Genomic DNA, 12795 nt, shown 5'->3' on the forward strand with positions numbered 1-12795 from the left:
GTCCCGCCTCTTCTCAGACTTCTGACCAATCAGATGGACACAACGTGGCGAGGAGAAGGTGCGGCTGCGATTCATCACTCCATCTCCATTAATAATAATACTAATAATAATACTAATAATACTACTACTAATAATAATAATAATAATAATAATAATGATAATAATACATTAATTTGGAATGCATACATTTATGATAATATCGTTCGTTTGTTCATTTGTTCGTTCATTCATTCATTCATTCATTCATTCGTTCATTCATTCATTCATTCATTCATTCATTCATTTCTTTCTTTCTTTCTTGCATAATTTCATGTGAAATGTTAGCTGTGATTTATGGTTTTATTTTTATATTTTGTGTTTTTCCCTTATTTTTAACTCTATGGTTTTTCCCCAAAGTATTTTGTGCATTTTGAAAATACTAAAACTAAAAACTAAAGCAGCATACTGTTCTCAGAAGTATCTTGTGCCAATTTATATGGACTTTTTTCAGATGTATGTAAAATACAAATACTCATTATTTATTCATTATTTAGATGCACAACCAAGCATAAAAAAATAACAGAATTCCCAACTCAACTTATAAAAGGGAATGGAAATGCTAGGACCATGCACAGATCTAGTAACTTTTTCATGTCAAGGACCCCCAAATTGGGGGTCCCAATTTGATCTGAAAAGGTTATGCCAGGGACCCCAGAACATATGTCAAAACATTATCCAAATTATTAAACATTTTCCAGATAGCCAACGTATAAATGGATAAAGTGGTTAAAATGATTGTGATGCTATATTAACACATTTTGCTGGGGACCCCCCTGGAAACCACCCCCAAGGACCTCTGGGGGCCCCCGACCCCACTTTGACAACCCCTGCAGTAGAGACCAGGATAGCAGCCATGCACTGGTCCAGTGTAGAGAGCACTGCAGTGCTCTTTTGAAGAAAATATCTCCTGTTCCCTTTTTATGTCGGTTTGATGGGCAACTACTAGAATGCCAAATATAGTTTTTCATTTGCGAATGTTTCAGTTTGACAATTTATGAAGTTGTGTTTTTTCCACTATTTTCTCAATCTACCGGAACTCGACTTGGAAATATATAGGGTATTAACAGGTTAATTGTTGTGAGTTTTTCTTAACCATTTAGAGGTATAAATGGGAGTGTATTTGTGGATATGTACTGTATGTGAATTTTGGCCGATTCATGTTGTGCACAGTACCACACTGATTTCTCAGGTATATGTGTTTTTTCTTACATCTGAAAAAGACGTCCATAAGAAAGAAACACAGAACATGTAAAAATCCATGCAGCACAAACATGCTACATAATGACCCCTGGTGTTTGATTATGAAAAGATGTGATCATGGCCTAAAGTGTAAAGGTGTGAACTGTAATGTTACAAAGAGTAAAGTTGCAGTGTAAAAAAAATGCACGCATGATAGTTGATGTTTTTAAACATGTTTATTAAAGGTTGTTCCTTAATGCATTTTATGTTTCCACATTGAAGCAGAAGGAAGCCGATAAAACAATAGTTTCATTAGTTAGGCAACTCAACAACAGCAGCTGTTATTGGTCACCTTGCATTTGGTCAAGTGATGTGATAGGTTGAAAAATAAAACATCAAATAGAAAATAATAATAATAATAATAATTCAAGCATTAGATATCAATATGAAGATAACCATCATATATTTTGTCGCTGTGGAGCAGAAACTTGAATCTCCATATTTCAACTATTTTCTCATAAATTACTATTCTAAAAAAAAGAAAAAAAAAATGTCCTTCTGTATATCATGCCCAAAATAAGGAGGCAATGTTAAAGTACAGTATTAACAAGAGCTTGTGAATAAATAATAACATTGTAGATTATGAATTGAATACATAGGACCACAATGGAAACAAGAAATCATGGCTTTTTTGTGTTATCCTTTTAGCATTGCTTGCGTAATTGTACTTGCTGTACTATTTGCAAACCATTAAAGTATTCAATCAATCAAAAAAGGATCCAATCTTTTTTACATTTCCTGAAAAGTAACGGTTTTAGACATAGGTTTCCAACCACCAGCCACATTGTGTGTGTGTGTGTGTGTGTGTGTGTGTGTGTGTGTGTGTGTGTGTGTGTGTGTGTGTGTGTGTGTGTGTGTGTGTGTGTATAAACCACAAGTATAAAATGACCAAGACATTCATGGAATTCCATGAATGCCAGGTGATGATTATATTTATCAACGAGACAACAAGACACTTTAATAAATAGACCGACATACTGCCCACGAGGAACTGCCCGGCAAACTTAACGTTCGTCCTGCCGGGATTTACCGACAACATGGGGAGGAGGAAGCACCAGGCAGCCGGCCTACGGATCCATAAGCTCAGTCAATGACCAATGTCAGGGTGATAATCAATATCGCTGTCGGGTGGAAACCTTGTATATCCAAAACCATTACCTTTCAGGAAATGGAAAAAAAATGACCTGTGTTCCAACAGATCCAATGTAGTTATTTAGTCGTGTTACTTTTCTAATACTAATACTTTAAATTGCTTCAATATTTATTTGAAATATCCTCCTATAATTCTACAAACCTCTGTAGTGGTGAGGCCAAAATCGTTCTGCCCGGGTTCTCCTCAGTGGCTGGAGCAATTGATCTGAATTTGCACACAGCCATTCACCATTATGTGCACGGAACAGCCAAGCCCGTTTTTCGATTTCACCAAACGCCAGCTGTTTATTAGCGTTTTTATGTAAAAGAATGTCGCCATGGTTACGGCTGCCCAGCTGTGGAATGGCCCCGCGAGCTATGGGACGAATGATCAAACTGCGCATGTGTCGAATCCACAGACCCACTGCCACAAGCACACACAGAGCGCGACGGGCCGTGCGCGCGGGGGGGGGGGGACGACGGGACGCGGGATAACCCCACGTTTGCAACTACTTTCGCCTGCGCACTTCATCGGGTATGGACTATATATATAATTAACTACTTTTGTGCAACACTCTTTTGTGACAAAGTAGGGCATTCATATACAAAACAAACTAAATAATTTGAAATACTAGACCGGTGCGACTGGTCTGTCAGACAATTCCCGATACGTGAACTACAGATAGACAGAGTAATAAAAGTAGGATGGAGATACAAGGTTTCTACCCAACAGTGACGGTATACAGTATAAAATTAGCTCTGAAATGTAAAACCATTACAATTATTTTTGTTTAAAAACAATAATACTAAAAATAATAATGATAACAATAATGACACATTTCATCTTTGTCAAAGATCACCTTCATTCAAAATAGGAACACAAAAACAATACGTTAAATAAAGCAGATTATTACGCAGCTCTGTCTGTGTGTATGTGTGTGTGTGTGTGTGTGTGTGTGTGTGTGTGTGTGTGTGTGTGTGTGTGTGTGTGTGTGTGTGTGTGTGTGTGTGTGTGTGTGTGTGTGTGTGTGTGTGTGTGTGTGTGTGTGTGTGTGTGTGTGTGTGTGTGTGTGTGTGTGCGCGCGCGCGCATTGAGAAGCCTCAAGAAGCCAGAGACGACGTAAACAGGAAGTCAAATCTTCAGGACTCTGTGGCACCGTCCAGCATCATATCCATGTTCAATTGTTAACTTATAAAAACACTGTCCGTCCGTCCGTCCGTCTACCAATTAGAAGCAGAGTTCACATCATCAGTAGACTCCAGCCAACCAATCAAACCTTCGGCCCGGCCTGTCAATTGTCTCCGAGTCGGGCCGATCAGCCGGTGAGTTCCACGGGCAGTTCTCGACTGCAGAGCGCCTCCCACTGGCGAGCCAGGAGAGAGAGGAGTCTCTCCCTGCTCTCTGCTCCTGGTACCAGGATGCACCACTGCACCTCGCCGACCGCACCTCCTCCCACTGCACCTGGACCTCCTGCTGTGCCTGCTGCTCCTGCTGCTGGGTCCTGGTTGAAGTGGTCCATGGTCAGGTGACACAGGAGGTCCGGTCCGCTCCAGTCATCAAACACCAGAGTGAGAGCCTGTGGGACCGGCTGGTACCCCAACAGAACCCTGTCCAAGTCCCGGATCCTCCTCCACTCCCTCACCTGGTACTTCTCCCTGGACAACATAGACCACATCGCTTTAACCCTAGCATCCTTATTCTGGGGGGAACATTCGGAGAACATAACCGCTCTACAAGCTCACAACGCACAAGTAGATATAGTATTTTCGGAGAAGAGATTTGGTGTAGAGGGAGAACAAAAGAGCAGACCAAGTACATACTACATAGCTGACCACGGTCAACAAAGTATTAGTTTACAGACTATTGAGGGTTTAAGTGTTTAAAGGTTTTTGTTGTTGTTTTGTTAAAAAGTTAAAGCTCTATATAGCTTGAGGAACCGAATAGAGCATGGCGCCATTTCTCCATTGAACTCAATGGACCGCCCTGTTCTTTTCTGTCGCCCTATTACTTTGAATGGTGTCCTCAAGCTCGATATTCTGATAGTAATCATGCTAGTGAGTGTTTGGTCAGTAACAGGGTTCTCCCCGTCTCTCACAGCCCTTTAGTAAAAAGATCATATCATTTTCAGTTTTGGAAGCCAACAGTTTTGGAAGTTTTTTTCCAAAGGAGTTTCACACTTTCTCAGCTCAACCCATTGAGGAGATAAATGGATGAAGACGGACATAGTTTTGTTCATTTTATAGTAAGAATTATAACAATAATTATGACATACCTAGAGGGAGGTTCCTTGGCCAGGTCAGGTAGAGGGTAACTGACATAATCCTCGTCCAATAGGAAGATGTCTGTGGAGGTCAGGATCAAAGTCCTGGGCTCCAGCAGGGGGGAGGGGGAGGGGCCAGTACCGGGGGAGGGGCCAGTACCAGTGGGACTCCCAGGTGTCTGGACCTGGATGGAGGAAAGCAAGGGTAGAAGGAAGGAAGCGATAAAACAAAGGAAGAAAGAATTGAACGATGAACCAGGTAAACCAGTAAATGAACCTGGTAAATCAGCACATGAAGCCATGACAGTCCATACTTACAACACAGTCACAAACTTAGTCTGTGCGCTTAGAAACTATAGCCGGAAGTTCAATGGAATGCACTGAAGTCAATGATAGCCAGGTGGACAAGTGTATGAATAAACTATATTTTTTAATGGTTGTGACCTTTGTCAGACATATATTTTCTGATATCATTTTTCGAGGTGCGCACTATGTCATTGTATTGACGTATCTGAATAGCACTGTAAGTTTGGGCGGTACGAGCTGTCAGCACAAGAATCGGTTGACAGGCTGACAATAATTGACCTTGTACAGTATCCCAGCTCTCATTGACTTCAGTATCCCAGCTCTCATTGACTTCAGTGCATTCCATGCAATGTTCAGCTCAGCTGTGTACCTGGAAGGCCAGCAGGTAGAGGAGGATGTTGAAGGAGGATGAGGATGAAGAGGCAGCTGTCTTCCTCTCTGCCACGATGAAGGTGAGATCTCCCATCTCCTCATCACTGGGGTAAACAAACCTCACCCTACCACCATGAACCAGCTCGTAGTTCTGCATCTTACCTGCAGAGGGTGACACACACACACACACACACACACACACCCCAAATAATGCCTCAAAAGTGTTTACATTTTATTGATCTGTGTAGTCCTCACACCATTTTCTGTGTGTGTGCGTACTGTATAGGTCAGATGTGACTTCAGACAGCAGAGGAAACTACTATGTGAACTGACTCGTTTATCAATTTAAATAAAATAAAGAAAGTATTATAAGTATATATAAAATAATCAACCTAAACGTTCATCACTGCAACTATGCAGGACACATAACTAAAATAAAATTAAAATAATAAAATCTTTGGCAAAGGAGCCGTGTTCATAATTTCAGCTTGACGATACTGAATGACTGAATGTATATAATGTGTTGTGTTGCTGAGCAGAATCCTATACCTAAAAATCCAGTGGAAAAATGCCATTTTCTTCAGTGAGAAAATCTGAATATTTATCAGAATAAAATGTTTTTGTCATGACATCTATCTATCTATCTATCTGGATGGATGGATACCAGTGTCTTTGTGGCTGTAGAAGTCTTGCTCAGTGGATTCAGGTTGAGGGACTTTCTCCTGGAGGCTGAGGACTGCCATCAGATGCTGTAAGAAGCTATGAGTCCCAAAACTGTCTCTGCTGAGACAGCACACGATCTGATCTGCACTACTACCTACACACGCACGCGCACGCGCACACACACACACACACACACACACACACACACACACACACACACACACACACACACACACACACACACACACACACACACACACACACACACACACACACAGAGAGAACAGTTAAATGGAAACTTCACCATTATTTAACCACTGAAACCCTAACGTATATACTTCGTTGACCGGGGTCCCCCAGGGTGCTGTACTTGGTCTCCTCCTTTTTCCCCTGTACAGAAAATCTTTTGAGCTTGTCAGCCATTTGTTGGACACAAATGGACTGGACTGGACTGGACTGGACTGGACTGAATTGAATTGACCTTGAGCAAGACACTGAACCTGTTGAGCAGGTTGGTGCCTTGTGTGAAAGGGTGATTGCAATGCACATTGTAAAGCACTTTGAATAAAGTCCCTTGCAGGCCATTTTGGCGAATACAGAGGATGTGGCTTAGTTGACCTGATAACTTGTCAGAGAATGTATTGTTAAAGAGTGTAAAAGTACACAATAATGATTTGCAAACAGTAACTCCACCATGCTTCACAATTGCGTAAGCAGACACCTGCCCTGATGCCCCAGACATATACAAAACAATAAAAGTAAGTAAAGTTCTTTCATATGTTGGGGAAGTGTTGAAAATCAAAGCAGTATCACAACATTTTACACATCCTTGGCGGGGATGACCTCTCCTGCACTACATCCTCTACTACTTCAGGATTCTGTTGGTTTTCTATCCTACCAGGACCTCTAGTACTGCTGGTTTTCTATCCTACCAGGACCTCTAGTACTGCTGGTTTTCTATCCTACCAGGACCTCTAGTACTGCTGGGCAACTGACCTACGACCCGGAAGTACTGGTCAAACAGCCCCACGTTGACAGACAGCAGGTCAGCCAATCGGATGGTCAGATAGTAACATGACTCCGCCTCCGGATCTCTGCATGCTGAATCTGCTGTTTCCCACACTGATGGAGAGAGACAGAGAGGGAGAGAGAGAGGGGGAGAGAAGAGAGAGGGGGAGAGAGAGAGAGAGAGAGAGAGAGAGAGAGACAGAGAGAGAGAGAGAGAGAGAGAGAGAGAGATGTACTTTGACGAAGTCATTCATGTTTATTTTTGTGGTATTTAAAATGTACACCTAAATTCACTTGACATTTGAATGGAAAAAACGCACACACACTTACTGAACCAATTACTGTCTTACGTGAGTGGTGAGTAAGCGAGGAGGCGGAGTCCTCTAACAGGAAGTAGATGGCTTTGGTGGAAAGCAGCATACAGGAAGTGAGCTCAGCCTCAGGGGATTTGTAGAGGACCACAGACAACCACAAGACCTGTCTCACCTCCTCCCCTTCAGTCTGACACACACACACACACACACACACACACACACACACACACACACACACACACACACACACACACACACACACACACACACACACACACACACACACACACACACACACACACACACACACACACACACACACACACACACACACACACACACACACACACATTTATCAGACTAAACAAGACAATGTGACATAAGTAATGTCATTGCGACAGGGTAAATGTCATGTAAATAGATTACAAAGAAAACAATGAAGTGCTGCATAGTAACTAGGATACCAGATAAACATCAAATAGTTATACGTATATACAGTACGAACACACACTGGTTGAGTGGAGTGATAAAAGGACCAATAGGGCGATATCTGATAACCCCTGGGGCGATATATAAGACAGGTAGCTAACCAATAGGACAGTTATAGGACAGTGGACCAGTCAGAATGAGTGTATTACTCTCTCAGTCACATATCCAGGTCACATAAAAGATGCATATATTTACATATTGTACATGTATACATTTAAGTTTTGTACAGTACCTGCGCTATGTTGTTGTGGAAGTATTCCAACAGGTCTTCACCGTCCAGCCCAGCGAGGAGCTTCAGTCCTGGGGAGAGATTGAGAGAGAGGTGGGGGGACGGTTGGTTCTCCTCTCCCAGGCTCTGGAGCAGAGAGGAGCTACTCTGGACTGGAGGCTGCTGGGACACACTGTGATGGAAAACACGCACACGCACACACATTTGAAATGACAAAGACAGACAGACAGACAGACAGACAGACAGACAGACAGACAGACAGACAGACAGACAGACAGACAGACAGACACACACACACACACACACACACACATGAATTGGTAAATGTGACTTTAAAAAAAAGAGGTGCTATATAAATGTATATTATTTAAAGTTATTTTAGGAGATGGACCCAGTCTGGTAAATGGTTTGCATTTACATAACGCCTTTATCCAAAATGCCTTAGTTTATTGTGCGGTCACTCATTCCCACACCCATTCACTGTTTACAAGATAAAAAGATGATTTTATTGGTTTATAGCACAAAGACAAGATACTCAATAGATTTCCAAGAGGAGGAAAGAGGATTTATTCCACTTGGTTTACAACTAATTACTTGACTTGTTCTATTCTCTTCGAGTCTATTCTCATGACTATTATTGAAACTGCAAAATGTCGGGAAAAATATATTTTACACCTGTTAACTTGTGGTTTGAAAATGGACTTGAAGTTAAGTACAGACATGTAAACTATACAGTAAAGTCAGAAAGCCAAGAATGTCATCTGTCCTGAACTTGATGAGTGATGAGTGAGTTCCGTTGTTGTTCACCTGTAGGTGAAGTTGGCTGGGTTGGGCGGTGTAACACACAGACAGCAGTGTCCTGTCAGCTCTCTGCCTCTGGACTGACCTATAGGATCAGAAAAACGAGGAGACACACTGACCTAAGACCAGAACAACAAGTACAAAGACTGACCTAGGATCAGAACAACAAGGAGACACACTGACCTTGGATCTCTGGTCAGCATCAGAAGTTGTCAACCATCCTACCTGGTCTAACACCTGGTCTAACACCTGGTCTAGTCCCTGAACGTTGAGTGGTTTCTGTGGACTTACCTGGCTTCAGATCAGGTCTAGTAATCCTGGGGAGGACCAGGGTCTTCAACCCAGAGAGAGAGTCTCTTCTCTCCCTCAGCTGACCCAGGAACAGCAGCCTGTCCTGGGCTAGAGGAAACACCAGCAGCAGCCTCCACTGACCCAGCAACACTTCCAGCACATGATCCGACCTGCACACAACATCATTTACTTATAGACCACAACACAACTATATAAAGGCCTGTGTATACTGTATATCAGATAGCCATAGGGCAGGGTGCAGAGTAGGTGGTCCGTGAATGTATTGCATGTGGTCCCTGACCATGCATTTAGTAAGTAGTAATGTTGAAAAGTGAAGATTATTATTATTTATTTATTTTTGTTCCACAGAGCAGTGCACTAAATGACCTGGTGACCTATGATGACGCGTGTCAATGTTGTTAGTTACTGGGAAGTCAGAGGTCAAGAAATTCTACAGAAAAGGAAGTTAGAATCTCAAAAAGGGGAAGTGTACCAGATTGCCTGATTAAGTCATCATTATCAAGAAATGTGTCTGCTCACTCATACATAAGATACAAATCAGTATATCAGTTAACATGAGTTTCATGGAAGGTTGGATAAAGTTAGAGAATGGAGCAAGGGTAACCGTGGGATAGGAATAGATCAGTGGTTCTCAACCAGTCAGTTAAATTATATCGGCTTGATATAATTTGTTGCACATAGTATCGTACAACGAATTAAATCAAGCCCTGAAGAGTCATTATTTAATTTCAAGCTATTAATTCAAATATTTTATTACTTTTGATGGATGATTATTTTAGTACATTTAACAAAGGTATTTCATTTATTTACATGTTCCCATGGACCACCTGCAGGCCTAAATCCTACCATGGACCACTAGTAGTCTCGTGGACCATTGGTTGAAAAACAGTGGGTTGTACAGAGACATGGGATGCATAGCAAGTGTTACAAAATCACTAATCTTAGCCCATATCCCACAACAGTGGTCCCCAGGTTGATTCTTAGTCAGGGTGGTGGTCCCTGGTTCACAATCAGTTGAAAACCCCTGATATAGAGCATAACAGTGGCAGCCATTTTGTTTACCGGCTCTGGCTCCACAGATAGAAAGCCCATTCATTCAGCCCATAGTGATTTCCGAAAATATTTTCATAAATTATTTTAAGCCTGGAACCAACTAAGCCATCCAGGCTCCTGGCTCCTGTGTCAAAACATATTTGAAAACCGCAAATTTCCAGTTTTTCAAATATCATCAATTGTGAATGGACTGGAGACCGCTTGCCCTTACTCCGATTCTTCATGCCCAAAATATGCCAAAATATGGGACGCCAAGTTATAAGTGGTTAAAAACCCATTAAATCTGTGTCATTTTAGATTTTATTGTTGGCTATTCAGAAATAGCAGATATACAATTCAGGAGGCTGCAATTCCAAACTGGCCCCTGTCAAAGTCTTAAAGGGGTAGTTCACCCCCAAAATAACTTTTTTTCTATTGATTACTGACCATCTGGAGCCTTGAATTCATAGATATTTTTTAGTTTTTGTCACATTCCTAAGCCAATAATTTGATTATAATAAATGTGTCCCCATTGATTCCGGTAGGAGACACAAATGCATTTGTGTCTCCTACCGGAATCAATGGGGCTAAATTTATTATAATCAAATAATAAAGGAAGGAATGCGACAAAAACAAATAAATATCCATGAATTCAAGGCTCCATGGGGTGAGTAATCAATAGAAAAAAAGTTATTTGGGGGGTGAACTACCCCTTTAACCTATACCCCCCCCCCCCCCCCCTCCTCCTCAAACTGTCTATTGTACATATTTCTTGTTTTTCATACCAGTAACCTGTAAGCTGATTGTATGAGGTCCCCTCGTTCTGCGTAGTAGTGTATATTTGTCTGTTTTCTTAAATGTCATCATGATTTGAGTGCGTGGGGATCTCATTTTAAATAAGCCACTGTGCTTTTATGAGCGATCCAGTTTAGAGGACCTTGTATTGTGAATTGTACTTCCATGTACTGTTTCCATGTCTTTTCTAAATAAAGTATTCAATCAATCAATCAAACAAGCTCACAGTGGGTCACTTCGTGCCGCACTGTGAGCTTGTACATCTGCTATTTTAGAACATTTTAGAAAAATCTTGAAAGTGTGAGAACTAAACAGATTTAGAAGGCAATTTGTAGAATCGGCCTCAGGTCTTTAAAGGGTTAAATACCTGTGCTGGAGTGCAGGGGGTGAGGGGTGTGAGGGGTACAGGGCCACGGAGCCCAGGGGGACACGCAGCACCCTGCAGCAGGAGGAGTCCACCACCTCCGCCTCGCTCCTCTCTCTCTCTGCCAGCCACGTGAAGTTCACCTTCATCACCAGCAGGTGGCGCTGTGTGAGGAAGAGCAGCACGGGGGCGCCCGGCGTCTCCTCCCCCCCGGCCGTCTGGGCGAGGAGGTCCGACAGGAGGGGGGAGGGCTCTGGGGAGGAAGAGGAGGAGGAGGAGGAGAGGAGGAGGAAGGCTGGGTATCCACCCTGGGGAGCCTGGTTCTCCTCCACCTCCCAGGAGGTGAGGAGCGGGCGGAGGAGAGGAGGGGGTGTCGGGTGGGGTTCTGAGGGGAGCTGAGGGAAATAACATGGAACATTAATCTATTATAAAAACGCCTTCGACTACATCCTATGTACACATCATTGCTGTCAGGTGGAAACCTTGTATGACGAAGGTTTCTCTCCGACAGCAACGAAATACAGTTGTCAATTGTATAAGTGGGCCAACCAAATCACTGGCAAAACACTACCATTATAATGATAATATAACAATAACATAATTTTAAGAAAATGCCCATACATACTATTTTATTATACATGGTCATATGATTAGTGATTATAGTTATTATTACGGCAACTAATGTGAAAGCATGGGGATGGGAACTGATGTGAAAGCATGTGTTCTTACAGTGAGCTGTGCAGACAGCAGAGCGGTGGTGTCCGTGATGGACTGTGAGTCAGAGAACAGGAACCACGTGGTGTTGCTGGAGGAGTGGCCCAGGACCAGACAGGAGGCAGGGAGGAGGTCCGAGTGGGAGGAGGAGAGCAGGAGGAGATGGGAGTAAGGCAGCAGGAGATCTCTCTGAAGGAGACCCACCACCTGGACCAGCTCCTTAGCTGAGGGCAGAGGGGAAGATATAGGAGAAAAGGTGAGATGAAGGGGGAAATTATATTATTCATTATTAATTAATATAATATTAGGTTAATACTAGACGCGTCGCAATTCAGGGCAATTGCAGAGTGTGGTTGCACCGACGCTAGTCGCGGGTCGCTGCCGCCGGGACTCGAGGAATACGCTGGGAGGAATACCGTCGGAGGCTGTGCCAATTACATTGTCATGTAAATCCTGAGATCACTTGCGTTTCATTTTGAGAGGATTGATCCCCCCAAAATAAGGTTTTTGCATCAAACGGTTACATTTTGAGCATTTGTGGCGCCCCCTATGGATCAAAGTGGAAATTATTTTGGGGATTTGTTGAGTAAACCACACTTGACATGTGATTCAAATTTGGGATTGACTGGACGTTTTGTTCGTGATTTGTGGGCTTTTTTGTAAAACGGGCCCCTCCCGCTAACTTTGGAAGCCATTTACGGACGAACGGTATGGACTATCAAAATT

At 42.6% G+C, this 12795-nt stretch overlaps 1 protein-coding gene across 1 annotated transcript in view; it reads right to left on the bottom strand.

Annotated features, from left to right (window-relative positions):
* Window positions 1-1448: 1448 nt before the first annotated feature.
* nisch (nischarin) overlaps window positions 1449-12795 on the bottom strand; it is a 31969-nt gene continuing 20622 nt past the window's right edge. Inside the window, exons 18-28 of the mRNA XM_080423064.1 lie at window positions 12085-12293; window positions 11359-11750; window positions 9144-9313; window positions 8859-8937; window positions 8055-8223; window positions 7370-7520; window positions 7008-7133; window positions 6013-6165; window positions 5347-5510; window positions 4683-4855; window positions 1449-4065 (exon numbers count right to left, since the gene is read on the bottom strand). Of these exons, the coding sequence (XP_080279190.1) occupies window positions 3726-4065; window positions 4683-4855; window positions 5347-5510; window positions 6013-6165; window positions 7008-7133; window positions 7370-7520; window positions 8055-8223; window positions 8859-8937; window positions 9144-9313; window positions 11359-11750; window positions 12085-12293 (2126 nt within the window). The 3' untranslated portion in view covers window positions 1449-3725. The remainder of the gene's footprint in view (window positions 4066-4682; window positions 4856-5346; window positions 5511-6012; window positions 6166-7007; window positions 7134-7369; window positions 7521-8054; window positions 8224-8858; window positions 8938-9143; window positions 9314-11358; window positions 11751-12084; window positions 12294-12795) is intronic.

This window comes from Gymnoscopelus braueri, assembly GCF_963280865.1.
Source record: "Gymnoscopelus braueri genome assembly, chromosome: 3".
In the NCBI taxonomy this organism is placed as follows: domain Eukaryota; kingdom Metazoa; phylum Chordata; class Actinopteri; order Myctophiformes; family Myctophidae; genus Gymnoscopelus; species Gymnoscopelus braueri.